The sequence below is a fragment of the Mchenga conophoros genome, linkage group LG18 (assembly GCF_057382185.1).
Source record: "Mchenga conophoros isolate Kocher_MC1m ecotype Shallow Benthic linkage group LG18, M_conophoros_male_GT1.1, whole genome shotgun sequence".
Lineage (NCBI taxonomy): Eukaryota > Metazoa > Chordata > Actinopteri > Cichliformes > Cichlidae > Mchenga > Mchenga conophoros.
In genome coordinates this window covers 588,091-604,857 of record NC_140543.1, presented here as the reverse complement: position 1 = coordinate 604,857, position 16,767 = coordinate 588,091, and the positions used below count along the sequence as shown (strand labels likewise).

General features: G+C 43.4%; 1 protein-coding gene across 1 annotated transcript; it reads right to left on the bottom strand.

Annotated features, from left to right (window-relative positions):
* Positions 1-217: 217 nt before the first annotated feature.
* On the bottom strand, positions 218-8,899 carry rpp40 (ribonuclease P/MRP 40 subunit). Its single transcript, XM_085254368.1, has 8 exons — positions 8,750-8,899; positions 5,370-5,514; positions 4,928-4,996; positions 2,659-2,754; positions 1,119-1,241; positions 877-1,042; positions 661-795; positions 218-583 (listed from the first exon to the last, which is right to left on the bottom strand). Exons 1-8 carry the CDS (start codon positions 8,867-8,869, stop codon positions 385-387), a joined length of 1,053 nt encoding a protein of 350 aa, XP_085110494.1. The 5' UTR covers positions 8,870-8,899; the 3' UTR covers positions 218-384.
* Between the last annotated feature and the right edge of the window lie 7,868 nt (positions 8,900-16,767).

Genomic DNA, 16,767 nt, shown 5'->3' with positions numbered 1-16,767 from the left:
TCCTCTCATTACTCTGAGGGTAAGCGGCGTTCCCAGCTGTTTCCCATTCTCTCGTCATCCTCTGCGAATATTGTCCGAGTCTCTCGCTGTTCCTTGCTACACAGCCGTTGTCATGGCGAACTTCTTTCTTACTTTTGTGGTGCATTGTTCAGTTGTGATGCGTTGTCAGCTACACAGGAAGTGGTCAATAACCTGTCGCCAAAGACTAATCAGAAACCCCCCAGACACAATGACATCAGACTGACTTTATTCAAGCACATTTTATCGACACGTTTCTCAGGGTCTCAGAGTGGGCGTGGCCTCAGCTCAGCTTATTTAATCAAAACGTTTCTACAACGAAACCAATCAGAGTAAATTCTGCCCGCGCACAGGTACGCAGGTGCGTCAGGGCGGGCAGACGTCATGTGCTCCCGTGGCGAGGTGGAGCTGGTAGGTGTGGTCGTGGAACATCATCAGCGTGTAGAAGTTCTCTCCGCCCCTCAGGAAGCCGTGCTCGTGGTTGCTCCAGGATACCGGACTGTCAGCAAACCCGCGAACCGTCATGGACACCCAGGACGCCAGCCGAGGCTGCTCCACGTAACGTCTGTGGGACAGGTGAGCACAGGTGAGTCAGAACAGTCTGACAGAGGGCAGAGGTCACAGAGTCTGACAGGTGATCACCTAAGCTCCTGCAGCAGACGGTGGATGTCGTGTGGCAGCAGCATCCCGCTCACGGACACGCTCAGAGCGTGGCGATGTATCGTGTTCGGTTCGGGACAGACAAACGACGACAGGAAGCTGCTGGACGAGTTCTCGCTGACACCACAGAAGAAGAACTGTCAACATTGAAAACGTGACACAGCAGCGATGATGTCATAGCCCATCAGGAGGTCTCACCAGCTGATGCCAGCGTCAACGGCTCCTAGCCACTCCAGGAAACTGTGAGGGTCACATGACCGGGGGGCGGGGCAGGAGAGGTCCGTCAAAACGCTGCAGTTGACCTCCGGTCTGTGCTGCGACCAATCACATCGAGACAGGAGGGGCTGAAGAGAGGCCCCGCCCCCTGAAGAACACAGAACTGTGAGCAGAGTATTGTGGGAAACACACGGCAGGCTAACCTTGGTGATGAGGTCACTCACCTGGATGATGTGATAACAGGAAGTCTGTCTGCAGCTGAAGGCGGGACTTAAGACCTGTGAGGAGCCTCAGGTAGCTCCGCCTACCAGGAGCCATGCTGCTGTCAGTTAGATCCACAGATACCACTGCAGCAGACAGAGTAATCAGATTACAGGTGAGCAGTAATGAAATTATATGCTAATCAATAATATGTAATAGGGCTGCTCAATTAATCGAATTTTAATCACGATTACGATCTGGGCTTTCAACGATCATTAAAAATGACGGAGCCGATTATTAGCCCCTCCCTCATTTATCCGCGACACCTTAAAGGCCGGTCCGTGAAAATATTGCCGGGCATAAACCGTCCGTGGCGCAAAAAAGGTTGGAGACCGCTGATTAAGAGGACCCGAGGGAAGCTCGGAAAGCTAAGCAGAAGTTATTTGGAAAAGAGAGGTAAAAAAAACTTCAGTGGTGTTGCACACTATGTTATATTATTTTTTAAAGTCATTGTTAACCCTTTAAAGCCGGTCAGAGCAGCACGCTCCGTGTTGTGTAACTATTTTTAAATCCCTGTAGAACTGGACCGTGTAAGCTAGCGCAATAATTTGTTTTGCATATGAAACCGGAGGAGTTGTACTTACATCTGATGCCATCAGCTTGTCCTCGGTCACGGTTTCCTTCCACATAAAGCTTTGCAAAAACTGCATAAAAAGCGCTTGCAGGAACAAAAACATAATATTCCAGAAACACGCTTTGCCGATCCAATCAGCTGTTCGTAACACTTCCCACAGTGAAACAGACGTCAGCGTGAACTATTGCATGTCCGCCATTTCCTGCTCGAAACCGGAAGTGACGTCATTTTCGCGGGAATGTAGTTTTTTTACTTGTAGGCCTTAAAAGCCTATACTGGTGTTTTTATAAGTCATGTTTGACTTTTCTGAATAGTTTCTGGGATGCTTAGAACTCGAATTGCACTGCTGGAAATATTTTATTTTGATGCACCTGCTGTTTTCTTTGCAAATTTGCATCATAGGATTGTTTTTTGTTTTTCCTGCAGTGTATAAAAATTAATGTATCTCCAAATAAAACTATGAAGACACTCAAAATAAATTTCCTGTTGTTGTAAACTATTTTTTGCAACTTTTTTGTATTTAAAGTTTTGAGGGATAAGCCTCTTAAATTTCTCCAAGTAGAAAAAAAACCAAAAACGATTTTCAATTTTTTTGTAGTTTATTGCACTTTTTTGCAATTAATGTAGTTACTATGGACTTAATGCATACATATTATTAAAATATGGGCTGTAACAGTTGTATAGCAAATTGAAATGCTCCCACCAATGGCACTACAACATGTAAAAATATAATATAAGCTCTGGCGGACTTGGTTCTATAGTAGGTCTTAAAGGGTTAAATAAATATCGTCAAATAATCGAGATCTCAATTTCAGTGAAAATAATCGTGATTATCATTTTTGCCATAATCGAGCAGCCCTAATATGTAATGTAATCCGATTACAATATCGTTTCAGAGTAATGAGACTACAAACGGGAAGAGGACAGACCGAATCTGGTGGCAGTTCTGTGCTTGAATCTGGACGGTTTCCCCTCGAAGCCCAAAATCTCAAACGAGTCTTTATCCAGAGAGAGGGTCAGGTGACCTGCAGACACACGGCATACTTTAAGCAGGAAACAGGAAGTGATGTCACATCCCTGCAGCAGACAGTTTTCTGTGTCAACTAAAACATGCTGAGCTGATTACCATCAGTCAGTAATTGGATTACCATTTACAGGTTACTGATCGAGTCACACCTGTCGCTCCCTTTAGACCGCCACACTGCGATTCTGTGGTCACGGTGTTCTGGTAATCCATCCTACCTGTTGTTTCTACGCAATGCTCAACACGAAATTCAGTGGCGAACCGTCCTACCTTTGTGAATACAAGCTACAAACATACTCTGATGGGTAAAATTATGTGCCAAACCGTCCTACCTTTGTGAATGTGATGTACAAGCATACTTTAACAGCTATAATTCAGTGGCGAACCATCTTACCTTTGTTAATAAGAGCTAGAAACATACTCTGACGGGTATAAATACGTGTAAAACCATGCTACCTTTATGAATGTGAGCTACAAGCATACTCTGATGGGCAAAGTTAAGTGGCAAACCGTCATACCTACTTACATTTGTGCTGGAATTACTGTGTGACAGCAGAAATGTGCATAAACTACTTACGGTAGGACGTTTTGCCAAAGTAGGACGTTTTGTCAGAACAACGGCTTTATGGCGGTACGCACTAACAGAACAATACAGCAACTTCCTTTAAAAGGCGGAGTCAGGCACCTGCCGAGGTCACAGGTTACAGAAAAAGCAACGTGTTGTCATTGAGTCGGAGGAAAGGCCAGATTAAAGATGGCGGCTCATTAAAATGTAATCCATTTTTGTTTTGCTCGCTGCCATGTTGTCATTGCATCACCGATTACATCACCAGGATGTTAGAGGACGGCGCCCTGGCTCTAAATCAGCAGTCACGCTAATTACTCAGGAAAATGGCAGCAGGTGACGGCGACAGGTGACCAATGACAGCTCTCGAGCCAGTGAGGAGGCGGAGTCAGAACACTCATATCTGGTCTTTGTCTGAAAATGACCAAAGACCAGGAGAACGACAGAACTTTGGAGAGCTGCAGTTCAATCGTCGGCTCACTGAGCGGCTCCTCCACAACAGGAGGGAGTACAGCAAACGGTGACGGCGGCTGAAGGTGGAGGTGCTGATGGATGCCTGGACTCCTGGTTGTGCTTCAGTAAGAAACTGTTTATGATGGAGTAACGTGTGTGAGAAAGCGTTAAACCATCGTACAGTGCTGGATGATTGGTGTGCTCGGCCCGCCTCGCAGCGTGCAGCTACGTCTCTGCTAACAGGGCGGTGTGGGAGGGCTTTATCACCCAACGAGGAACAAACCCATCAAAGACGGCGGCGCACTCCGCCTCTCCTGCACACCGCCCTCCACAAACCCGAACACGAACCGCACCACCTGCCAAGCGACCAATCTGCCGCCATCAGGGAAACCTGAAACCTGCATCAGTCAGCGGGCAGATGAGACTCCATCTTCATCTCACCAGCGAGATCTTTCACTGGCCAATCAGCACGCAGCATTCCTGTGAGCAGTTCTGTCACATATCATGGAGTCCAGAAGGTCAGAGGTTCTCGTCAAATCAGGATCAACTACAATCTCCTGCAGATCTCCGCGGCTGAGAGGAGGGGGGTCTTTCATCAAACATCTGTTCTTCTGAACCGTTACAGAGGTGGGCGGAGCAATCCTGTTTGGAAGTTCATCCTGCTCCCTGACGACTCTGCAGCTTTCTTCAGCAGCTTCTTGTAGTACAGCTGTTGTAACCGTAGCGATACGCACAGATCCAACAAGCCAATCAGTGATTTCAAATCTTTATGTTATGACATCACATGGCTGACAGACACCGTGTGATTTAAAAACGCCACAGCATCCCGCCTCCACGCTCGAAAACACTTTGTTCCAGCTCTGCTCAGGTTCTCCTCTGGATCTTCCTGTCGCCACAAAGATGTGAAAAACCTGCCGCTTCGGTCTGATGTCACTTCCTGTAACGCTCCGCCTTCGCAGACAGACATTTACGAATGTAAAGACGAAGTTTGTCGTTTTCCTGGAGGAACCATTTCTGCGACGCCTCTGAACGAGGAGCATGTGTCCGCGTGAGCGCGCCCACTGTCTCAGTTTACCGTTTCGCCCCGTGACGATGACGTTCACTGTTAATGGGAGTGTTGGAAATAAAGGTTGGTTTACAAAAAAAGAAACGTTACCGTTTGGCATCAGTGCGACGCAGGTATCTTCATCGATGCGAGTCCTGTAGGACAGACCGAACACGGCACCTGAAATACAGACAGTCACGCAGTGAGGGCGTGGACAGGTGAGGGCGTGGACAGGTGAGGGCGTGGACAGGTGAGGGCGTGGACAGGTGAGGGCGTGGACAGGTGAGGGCCTGTGTATGCGAGTCTGTTGCTATGGGTAGATATAAATTAGAGTTCAGAGCTGAAACTCAGAGACGGACGTCACAATAACTTGGTGACGATGACGTGATTCATATTTCTGCTCCTCTGGATTAACATGGAGCCTGTGCTCTTTATTCACCCGTTGCCATGGCAAAATTACAGAACTGACTCTGATCAGCTGTTTGGGAACCTTAGAGGCTTCTTTTCAAACTCTCTTCCTGGAATGGAGCTCAGGTGCGCACAGGTGTGTTACCGTGGTACACGGCCGTCTCCAGGAAGTGTCGGTCCAACAGCTCGTACACCGGCAGCTTCCTGATCAGGTAGAAGCTGCTGAAGTTGTTCAACACGGAGTCCAGGTGAGAGGGGGCGGAGCTACACTCAGGAAGCAGCACAGACACCTGCACAGTTGAAACAGCTGATGGTTAAAATCAAATATTTCAATTCATTCAGATTTTTTGTACTCAAAGCAGAAACGATGAGTGTAGCAGCGCAGTGTCAGGCACACACGGTTGGATTGAAACATGTTTCCTCACCTCACCCAGCCCTGACCTCAGGTGACCTCAGAGTCAGCCGGGTTTCTGTACTCTGAAGATGCTTCACTTACTGCTACCTGGGGTTTATCACCATTGTCAGGTTTATATTATTGGATTGTCAATTATGCTTAGAAATATCTAATCATACATGCTTAGTTTTATAATCAACGTCATGTTGGTAGAGGTTTGATCCTCAGGAGTCTGCAAAGACTTTGTGTGCGTGTTCTGGCATTCACACTCACATCCTGGGGTCATGGGAAGAGGTCGTATCTTCTCTCGTTGATATATGGTGTAGCAAACACATCTATGTCTGTTTTAGGCGAAGTGCCTTTTGTTTAGATGAACTGCTGGACTTCCAGACCAGCAGGTTTAGGGAAGTCGTTTATGGGGTCACACTCTGACACACACGCGCATACACAATCAATCAATCAATCAATCAATCAATCAATCAGTCTTTATTTATAAAGCACTTTTCATACAAAAAATGTAGCACAAAGTGCTTTACATAGTTAAAAGCAGCCCACCCCACCCTCCAACTCACTCCCCACACTCTCATTAACATAAATGATGTGAATACACACATACCACCCACACACACACACGCGCACACTTAAAGAGTAAAAATTGGGCTGGGCTCGCATGAGCCAAGTGAGGAAACACTATAACAGGGAGCCGTCTGCACCGGGAGCCGGTCACAGACCGCAGCCTCCAGGCTGGGCACACAGCAGGAGGGAGGCAAAGGAGCCCCCCAGCCAGGCTGAGAGGACCCCCAGAGACCCAGCAGCCAGTCGATCACAGCCCCGGTGCAGAGAGCGCCCTCTGAGGAAACACTGGAGATATGACACAATAGGATATATACAGGGTAAAATGATTAAATAAATAAGAACGGGATATAATATAAATATAAATATAAATAGAGTAAGAAGATTAAAAAATGAATAAGAATAAAATCAAGAAATATTAGGTAAAGTCTAAATTAATAATAGAATAACAGGATAGAATAAATAAGCATAAAAAATAAATAAACGCTAAGTAAAAGCTAAATTAAAAAGGTGGGTCTTGAGCCTGTTCTTAAAAACATGTACGTTCTCTGCGGCCCTGAGCTCCTCCGGCAGGCTGTTCCACAGACGAGGACCATACCACTGAAAAGCTGCCTCTCCGTGAGTATGTGTCCTGACTTTAGGGACAATTAAAAGGCCAGTACCAGAGGACCTCAGGGTCCGCGAGGGTTCGTATGGTACTCTTTGTGTTACGAGGTAGAGGACGAGAGCGACTGGGGTCAAGCGAAGCGTTTGTCGTGGTTCTCTCCCTCATGCATGAGTAACACGAAGAACTTTGCCTACTCGTGTCTTGCTTTGCTGTGTAGTAGGATTGTCTTGAACGTTCCTGCAAATAGGTTTATGCTACAAACCTATCAACCATGGTAAGTGATGCTGTACGCAGGGGTACTCCAGGAAGCAGGTTGGTTAATTGGTTTAGTTTGATTATTGTGACATCGACTCATTGAATCTGTTTTAAATGTATTTTGATTCTCAGCTTAAAGCTCACAAAACTACTTCAACACCAGCAAACAGCAGGTACACGCATTCCACACAAAGACGTAAACACAGAGCGTGGATCGTTCACAGATTCTGCAGGTTTCCTCACGCTGAGCTAAACTGACTGAACCAGCAGCCAAAGAAGATCCAAAGTACGCTTCAAACATCCTCATTCATCCCCTCGGACTTGGGCTCTGACTTCCTGCACAGCTCTCTCCCTCTCAGTGTGCTCACAGACCACCCGAGCTGCTCCCACAGGTGCTGGGTGGGGTTGAGGTCAGGACTGCAGATCCATAGTCTCCACTCAAAAATCAGTTTCTGTTTCAGAGCTCCTCACAGCACAGAAACAGCTTTAGTGACGGATACAAATCATTTGACCTTTCCCAGGACGTTTAAGCACCGTTTCAAAAGTACCGGTTTGGCACCGGTATCAGATAAAACCTAAAAGATACCATCCCTACTGCTGCTGCACCCACACACTGAGGCCTGCTACACACACACACACACACACACAGGACCACTCCACCCACACACTGAGGCCTGCCACACACACACACACACACACACTGAGCCCTGCTACACACACACACACACACACACACACACACACACACACACTGAGCCCTGCTACACACACACACACACACACACACACACACACACACACACACTGAGCCCTGCTATACACACACACACACACACACTGAGCCCTGCTACACACACACACACACACTGAGCCCTGCTACACACACACACACACACACACACACACACACACTGAGCCCTGCCCCCCACACACACACACACACACACACACACACACACACACACACACACTGAGCCCTGCCCCCCACACACACACACACACACACACACACACACACACACACACACACTGAGCCCTGCTACACACACACACACACACACACACACACACACACACACACACACACACACACACACTGAGCCCTGCTACACACACACACACACACACACACACACACACACACACACTGAGCCCTGCTACACACACACACACACACACACACACACACACACACACACTGAGCCCTGCTACACACACACACACACACACACACACACTGAGCCCTGCTACACACACACACACACTGAGCCCTGCTACACACACACACACACACACACACACTGAGCCCTGCTACACACACACACACACACTGAGCCCTGCTACACACACACACACACACACACACACACACACACACACACACACTGAGCCCTGCTACACACACACACACACTGAGCCCTGCTACACACACACACACACACTGAGCCCTGCTACACACACACACACACACACACACACACACACACACACACACACACACTGAGCCCTGCTACACACACACACACACACACACACACACACACACACACACACACACACACACACTGAGCCCTGCTCTACCCGTGACTGCTCTCCTTGCACTCCATCAAATGAACATGAAGCCGTCCGCGAGCCCACCGCTGTGAAGCTAACGGCTCGGAGGTGAAAGGTCAGAGGTGAATGGTGAGAGCGTCACCTGGTGGTTGAAGTGCAACTGCTGCACCTGCGCGCTGATCCGGTTCTTCGGGTCCAAGAAGCTGGAGCTCTCCGAGACCAACAGAGTCCGCGGAGTCCGGTCCAGCTCCGAGGACGTCATTTTCTTCGGCTGCGAGTTAACTGCACGTGTTTCCGGCCGCGGCTTTTCAGCTTAGAAGTTTCCGGTAGCGAACCGGAAATGTTCGTTGATTTTATTTTGGAGGATATTCCGGTGTTCAGACTTTTTTTTTTAATGAACTTTATTTATAAACAACAGTATAACATACAAGGCACCATTATTAATTCAAATATCCTCGGCTGAGCGCTACAACGAGAAAAGAAAACAATAAACACAAAGCCAAAAAGAGTTGACAAAAAACGAAAGAACAGTCACTGAAGGAAACCAAAGGCACAAATAATATGAACAAAAAAGGGCAATCATGATCATTAAATAGGGAGGCTTCTTTTGAACATGGATTAAACTTATTAAATAATACAACACGTTTATGAGCTTTCTTGTTATTCACAAGTTTCTCAGCCATCTGTTTATACATGGTTTAGCTTCAAAGTATCTGCATTTGTGAATAAATTTTTTCCCAGTAACAAAACCGTCCTAATCATCAAGTCAAAATCTGCATTCTCAGCAAGTATTCCAGATTTTATTACTGTCACCGTCAAATGTGGTAACTGAATTCTCCTGGACTGTAGCCAGCTCCACATGTCAGTCCAGAAGTGCACTGATTCACAGTAGAAAAACAAGTGATCCAGACTTTCAACATCATCTTCACAAAATGCGCAGGCGTTCACGTCTAAGTTAAATTTCCGTCTTAAGAATTCATTGGTTGGATAAACCTCATTAATGATTTTAAAGTGAATCTCTTTAACTTTAGGGGAAAGAGGAAGTGAGATATACTTTTTTCTTATCGCCTTAACCTCCATGGTCTCAAATTCTTTATGAATATAATTTCTTTTAACTGGATTAGGGCAAACTTCATTTATCAAAATATTCCTGATCACCTTGTTTGTAAACCTGCTGTCACCAAATTCAACTCCAGCTATGCAGAGCTGCCTCAGTCAAGGAGAAATTTTAGAGTGCACAATATCTTCTTTTATCTTTGATCTCAAAGGGACTGGGATGGCTTTCATCAGGGATTTATATCTCTTAGCAGTACATCTTACATCAAATTTGTCACAAAACGTCTCATGTTTTAATAAGACCCCATTCTCATCCATAAAATGAGCTACAGCCCAAATCCCTTTAGATCTTCATTCAAGGTTCAAGGTATAGTATATACATTGGGTGAATGTGCAGTAGTAGCAGCAAGCAGGTGAATTCTCTACATTAATAAGAATAGACATCTCACTATTTTACAGAATAGACATCCATGCATTCGCTTCCGCTTATCCTTTTCAGGGTCGCGGGGGGCGCTGGAGCCTATCCCAGCTGTCATAGGGCAAAAGGAGGGGTACACCCTGGACAGGTCGCCAGTCTGTCGCAGGGCCAACACACAGGGACAGACAACCATTCACACTCACATTCACACCTAGTGGCAATTTGGATTATCCAATTAACCTATCCCCACAAGCTGCATGTCTTTGGACGGTGGGAGGAAGCCGGAGTACCCGGAGAGAACCCACGCAAACACGGGGAGAACATGCAAACTCCACACAGAAAGATCCCGGCCTGATGGTGGAATTGAACTCAGGACCTTCTTGCTGTGCGGCAACAGTGCTAACCACCGTGCCACCGTGCACGGTGGCACAGAATAGACAATATAAACATATTTAAAATTAAAGGAATTCATCCACGTACACAGATTTCCTACACAAACGGATATACCTGTTGTTCCATATAGGGGTGTTGTGAGGAGTAAAGTTATGTTTATAGATTAATGTCCAGTCGAGAAGGACCTGCTGATGGAAAGCTGAGAGTTTAACAGGTAATGAACTGCAATCAAGGTCACAACGTAACAAAAAGTCTATTCCACCCATTTTGCCAAAAATCACACTGGGAATAATGTTCCAAAAGGAATTTTTGTTCCTAATGAAAGATCTTAACCATTTCAATTTTAGTACACCATTCATAACATCAAAGTCAATGGCATTAGCCCCACCCTCTTCATAATTCTTAATCATATCATTTTTCTTTATATAATGACATTTGTTCCTCCATATGAACCTAAAATTAAGATTATTTATAGATTGAATTAGTTTTGGAGATGTGGGCAGAGAAAAGGCTGGATAGATGAGTCTGGACAGACTGTCCATGTTGGTTAGCAAGATTCTCCCAAACAGACTTATGTCCCTCTGCAGCCACCTGTTTAAAATCGACTTACACTTTTCTGTATTGGCACAGATATTCTTATTTTCTGTTGATGTCTTATCCTTGCAAATTACAATGCCCAGATACTTCACCTCTTTTTTTATCTGTATATTATTTATTGCTTGCAGGGGACACTCATGCAGAGCTAGTATCTCACATTTATTAATATTCAGCTGTAGGCCAGAAGCTTTGGAGAAGTGGTTGATCGCCTGTAAGGCTGAAGGAATCTGGTCCTCATTTCTTAGAAACAGGGTGGTATCATCTGCCAGCTGACTGATTATTATCTGTTCACCCATCACAGTTAACCCCTCAATGTGACTGTTTTTAATCAAAATAGACAACAGCTCAGCAACCATGATGAACAGAAGTGGTGAGCTGCTACATCCCTGCCGTATCCCTCTATTAACCTCAAACCTTGAACATGTACCATGTTCTAGCAAAACAGAGCTGTTGATGTCATTATATAGCATCTCTATAACATTATAAATTCCTCTTCAAAACCAAAAGACTGCAGAGTTTTTAATATGAACGGATGTTCAACTGAGTCAAATGCTTTGTAAAAATCCAAGAACAGGATGTATCCTCTCTCTTGGATTAATTCACTGTACTCAAGGAGGTCCAAAACCAGCCTAATATTGTTATGAATTAGTCTTCCTTTCAAAAAACCTGATTGTGTTTCACTGATAATGTTTGAAATGCCTTTCTTTAGCCTCTCGGCTCCAGCTGCAGACAGGATCTTATAGTCAGTGTTTAGTACAGTGATGGGTCTTAAATTGTCTAAAATTCTTTTATCCTTGCCCGATTTAGGGATCAGGGTTATCAACCCTTGTTTCATGCTCGGCATCAGTTCTTTCTTCTCTATCGATTCCTTTAATGCATCAAACAATAAAGTTCTTAGGTCCTTCCAGAAGAAATGATAAGAATTAGTAGTGAGTCCATCTGTCCCTGGGGACTTGTTTAATGCCATTTTCATGACCACCAAATCCAGTTCCTCAATTTTAAGCTCTGAATCACACAGATCTTTGAAAGGCTTGTCAATACATGGGATGAGATCATGAATCTTATCAAAGAAACTATCAGAATCAGCTGCTGAATATTCTCAGGAGTACAATTTGGAATAAAAAGTGAAGACTTCCTTTTCAATCTCTCTGAAATCTTTACATTCAGTCCCATTTATCAACAAGCTTGAGATTAGATTTCTCTGCTGTCTACACTTTTCCAGCTTACTAAAATATGAAGAGTTCTTTTCACCTGCCTCAATCCACTTGGCTCTGATCTTATAAAGGCACCCTGGGCTTTCTCTAGGTAAGGCGATCGTGGCTCAAGAGTTGGGAGTTCGTCTTGTAATCGGAAGGCTGCCGGTTCGAGCCCTGGCTTGGACAGTCTCAGTCGTTGTGTCCTTGGGCAAGACACTTCACCCGTTGCCTACTGGTGGCGCCAGTGTCTGGCAGCCTCGCCTCTGTCAGTGCGCCCCAGGGTGGCTGTGGCTACAATGTAGCTGCCATCACCAGTGTGTGAATGTGTGTGTGGATGGGTGGATGACTGGATATGTGAAGCGCTTTGGGGTCCTTAGGGACTAGTAAAGCGCTATATAAATACAGGCCATTTACCATAAAGATCGTCCAATTTAGTTTGTAACTCCATCAATTTATTCTTCTCTTACATGTTTAGTTTTTCTTTACTACAGCACTGAGTTATTTCACGAAGTAAATTACTTTCATATTCCCGTTTTCCCTGTTCAGTTCTTTGCAGAATTTTATAGTGAATTCTCTGATTTTGAATTTAACAAATTCCCATTTCTGTATATTACCCACTACTGAGTCATCATTTTTTATATCTGTAATTGTATGTCTAATTTTATCACAATACTCGTCCTTATTTAAAAGGCTGGCATTAAATTTCCAATATCCCCTGCTACTACGTCTCATCCTTGTTGGTGCTTTGGAGATTTTAGATTGTGAAGTACACCTCAAAATTTAATCGCTCACTAACCAATAATCAATTCTTGACCTGCTTCCTCCATTAGGTTTAAACCATGAATAACTCTTAACTCCAGGATTCAAACTTCTCCAAATGTCTGTAAAATTATTATCACTAGAGACGTTCTCAATAATGTTATTCTGTTGCCTCCTTCCTAAGCGAGGAGGCCATCTGTCCATCCACTCATCTGGTGTCATGTTCCAGTCTCCTCCTACTAGGATGTAATCTGTGGGGTACATAACTTTAAACTCTGAAATAACTTCTGTTAGATTTTCCAATAGACTTTTATTTTGACCCTCGTTATTATGTCCATAAAGATTCATGACAATTAGAAATATACCTTTGCACTTCAAAACTACAGTCAACCAATGGCCCTCTCTATCAGCTTTGTAAGTTATGATCTCGCCTGGGAACTTATTAAAACAAATCGCCACACCTCCAGATCTGTGAGATCCACGACTGAAAACAATCTTTCTCCCCGCTGGCTGTTCTCACTATTCAATTCAATTTTCAATTCAATTTTATTTATACAGCGCCAAATCACAACAGCAGTGGCCTCAAGGATGACAAACCATCCTACTTTGGCAAAACGTCCTACCGTAAGTAGTTTATGCACATTTCTACTGTCACAGAGCAATTCCAGCACGAATTTAAGTAGGTATGATGGAGTGCCTCTCAACGTTACCCTTCAGAGTATGATTGTAGCCCATATTCATGAAGCCAGGATGGTTTGCCACTTCATTTTACCCGATAAAGTATGCTTGTAGGTAACATTCACAAAGGTAGCATGGTTTGGCACTTAATTTTACCCGTCAGAAAATTTTTCTAGCTGTTATTCACAAAGGTAGGATGGTTCGCCTCTCAATTTCGTGTTGTACGCATGCGCAGAAACAACGGGTAGGATGATTTGTCAGGTAGGATGGATTCCCAGAACACCACTTCCTCTGGAAAAACGGGACACATTACATCAGAAAAAGTGTATTGATGAATGACTATGAACACGGTGGTCTCAATGTTTTGGATTTTACTACTCTAAACAATACATTTAAGATTAATTGGGCGAAACATATCCCTAAAAATCAGGTCTCCATCTGGAATTGTATTCCTCACTACATTTTCTCTAAGTTTGGGGGTCTAAGTTTTGTCTTAGGTTGTGATTGTAATATAGATAAGCTTCCAGAAAACCGTCGATGTTTCACAAACAAGTTCTATTAGCTTGGTCCCTTATATATAAACACAACTTTACACCCCATACGTATTCAATTTGGAATAATAGGAACATAGTGTATAAAAATAAATCATTATTTTTTTCTAGGTGGGTTGAGAAACAGATTGTTTTAGTGAATCAGCTGTTTAATCCTAATGAGCAGCTTATGTCTTATTCAGAATTTTTAAACACCTATAAATTTCCAGCCACACCCAAAGAATATGCCATATTATTTGATGCAATACCTCCGCGTATTATAATGCTTTTTAAAGGTATTCAACCTTGCATATCATCTGTTTCTCTCCCCAACCCTTTGGATTCACACATAGGAAGAATCTGTCTAACAAACCACAGTAAAAGTAATAAGAATATTCGTGCTTTGTTCCAGACAGAATCTCTAACTATCCCACATGTGGTCTCTTACTGGGATTCCTTTGTCAGTGACATTAACTGGAAAAGAGTATGGACAATTCCTAACAAGTATCTGGTAACGAATAAAGTGAAGGAAGTCTCATTTAAAATATTGCATAAATGTTATCCTGCTAATCATTACATGACGAAGTTCAAAAGGGACATAAATGTGAGCTGTGGATTTTGTGGAAGCCATCCTGAGACTGTGCAGCACCTCTTCTGGATCTGTTCATACGCTGGAACATTTTGGAAAGACTTCAGTAGATTCATTGCTGGACATCTCTACAAAGACTTTACTGTGAAATGGGAAAATGTTGTATTTTGTTTCTTTCGAAGGCAAAAAAAAGAAGATGTTTACTTTATAATAAACTTTTTAGTTATCTTAGCTAAATTTTATTTTCACAAATGCAAATACAGTAACAAAAAACCTAATTTTAAACATTACTACAATGATGTTTTATGTTACATAAAATTGATTCGTGGATCACTTAACAAAAAGGCTGTGAAAACTATTACTGTTTGTAGTAATTACAAATTATTATTTTTTTATAATTCAAGTATTTATTAGATTTTGCATTTTATGACAGCAAATACAGAGATGCAACAACCAAAAGCAAGAAGCAAACAAACAAAAACAAACAAGATAAATAACTAAAATAAATAAATAAATTTAAAAAAAAAACACACAACGAAACAAAACAAAACAAGTGAGGTTTTAACATATGTTGTATTAAGCTCAAATGTCCAAGTCAGGTAGACATGTAGGTGCAAAAATTGTCCCACTGTTCCAGCGCAGCTTCCGTCACATGGTGTATTTTTCCCAGCATCTTTTCGCATGCAACATTCCCAATCATTCTGTCTTTCCACATTTTAAGCGTTGGAATATGAGAGTCCTTCCAGTGTTCCAAAATGACACGGGCACATGTTACCAATGCAGTACTTAACAGGGACGTGCAGGGGGGGGGGGCTAGAGGGCAGGGACGTGCAGAGGGGGGGGCTAGAGGGGCTTGAGCACCCGCCCCTTTCCTGATGGGTGCCCAAAGTGCCCTTTTGTTGAGGCAACTTTTAAATTTTTTTTATTTATTTATTTATTTTTTATGTGTGTGTGCGTGCGGAGTCCTGTCTGTGCCCCTCAACAATAATATTTAACTATTAATCACAGTTTTGCTAAATAAAAGGATCTGGCTTGCATCAGTCACATGATCACATTTAACCAATGATCGCCCTCGACGGCAGAACGCGCTGGTTACGAGCCGGGAACGAGCTCACAAAGAGCACGCGCATTTTTTGCGGTCCGGAGCTGTAGGAGAAACAAGTTAACTCAGAGACACAGACTGATGCGACACAACCAGTAAGTAGGTGTACAGCGTACACTGTAGTGTGTAGCACACAGGAGTATCAGCTTATTACGTACACGTTGGACTGACGAACTGAAACAAACGAGCGTGCTGTGTGTGCAACAGCGCGACAAACATTACCTGTCCTTTTATTAACTGCACAGGTAGTGCTGGTCACAGCTGCTGGCTACCTGTGTAAGGCTGTCATGGGTCTGTAGCTCTGTCACCGTTTTAGGGAACATATTTAGTTTTAAAGTATTTAGAAACATATTTAGTTTTAAAGTATTTAGAAACATGTTTAGTTTTAAAGTATTTAGAAACATGTTTAGTTTTAAAGTATTTAGAAACATGTTTAGTTTGAAAGTAAGTTTCTGGGCATTTCCTGCCTTTCTGGAGGGATTATATTTCACTGAAAAACGATCTAATATGCATGTCCACATAATTGTGCATTATTATAATTATAATATATTAAAAAACACACGCTGTATTTTAAAGAACATACATTAAGAAGCAGATTATATTAGATTTATATTTTAAATAAGACAAAAGTTGGATTTTACAGCAGTAAAATGATTGTATCTCTACAGTTTAAACATGTAATAAGCTTTGCCCTGCACAGAGTGGATAGTGAAACAAATGGAATCATCATAAATACATTATTTCATATTTATTACTTCCCCCTCCTCATTGCTTTATTATTGTAGCTCTAGTAATAAATAATAATGTAAGGATGCCCATAGTATATACAGTATTCTGAAGAA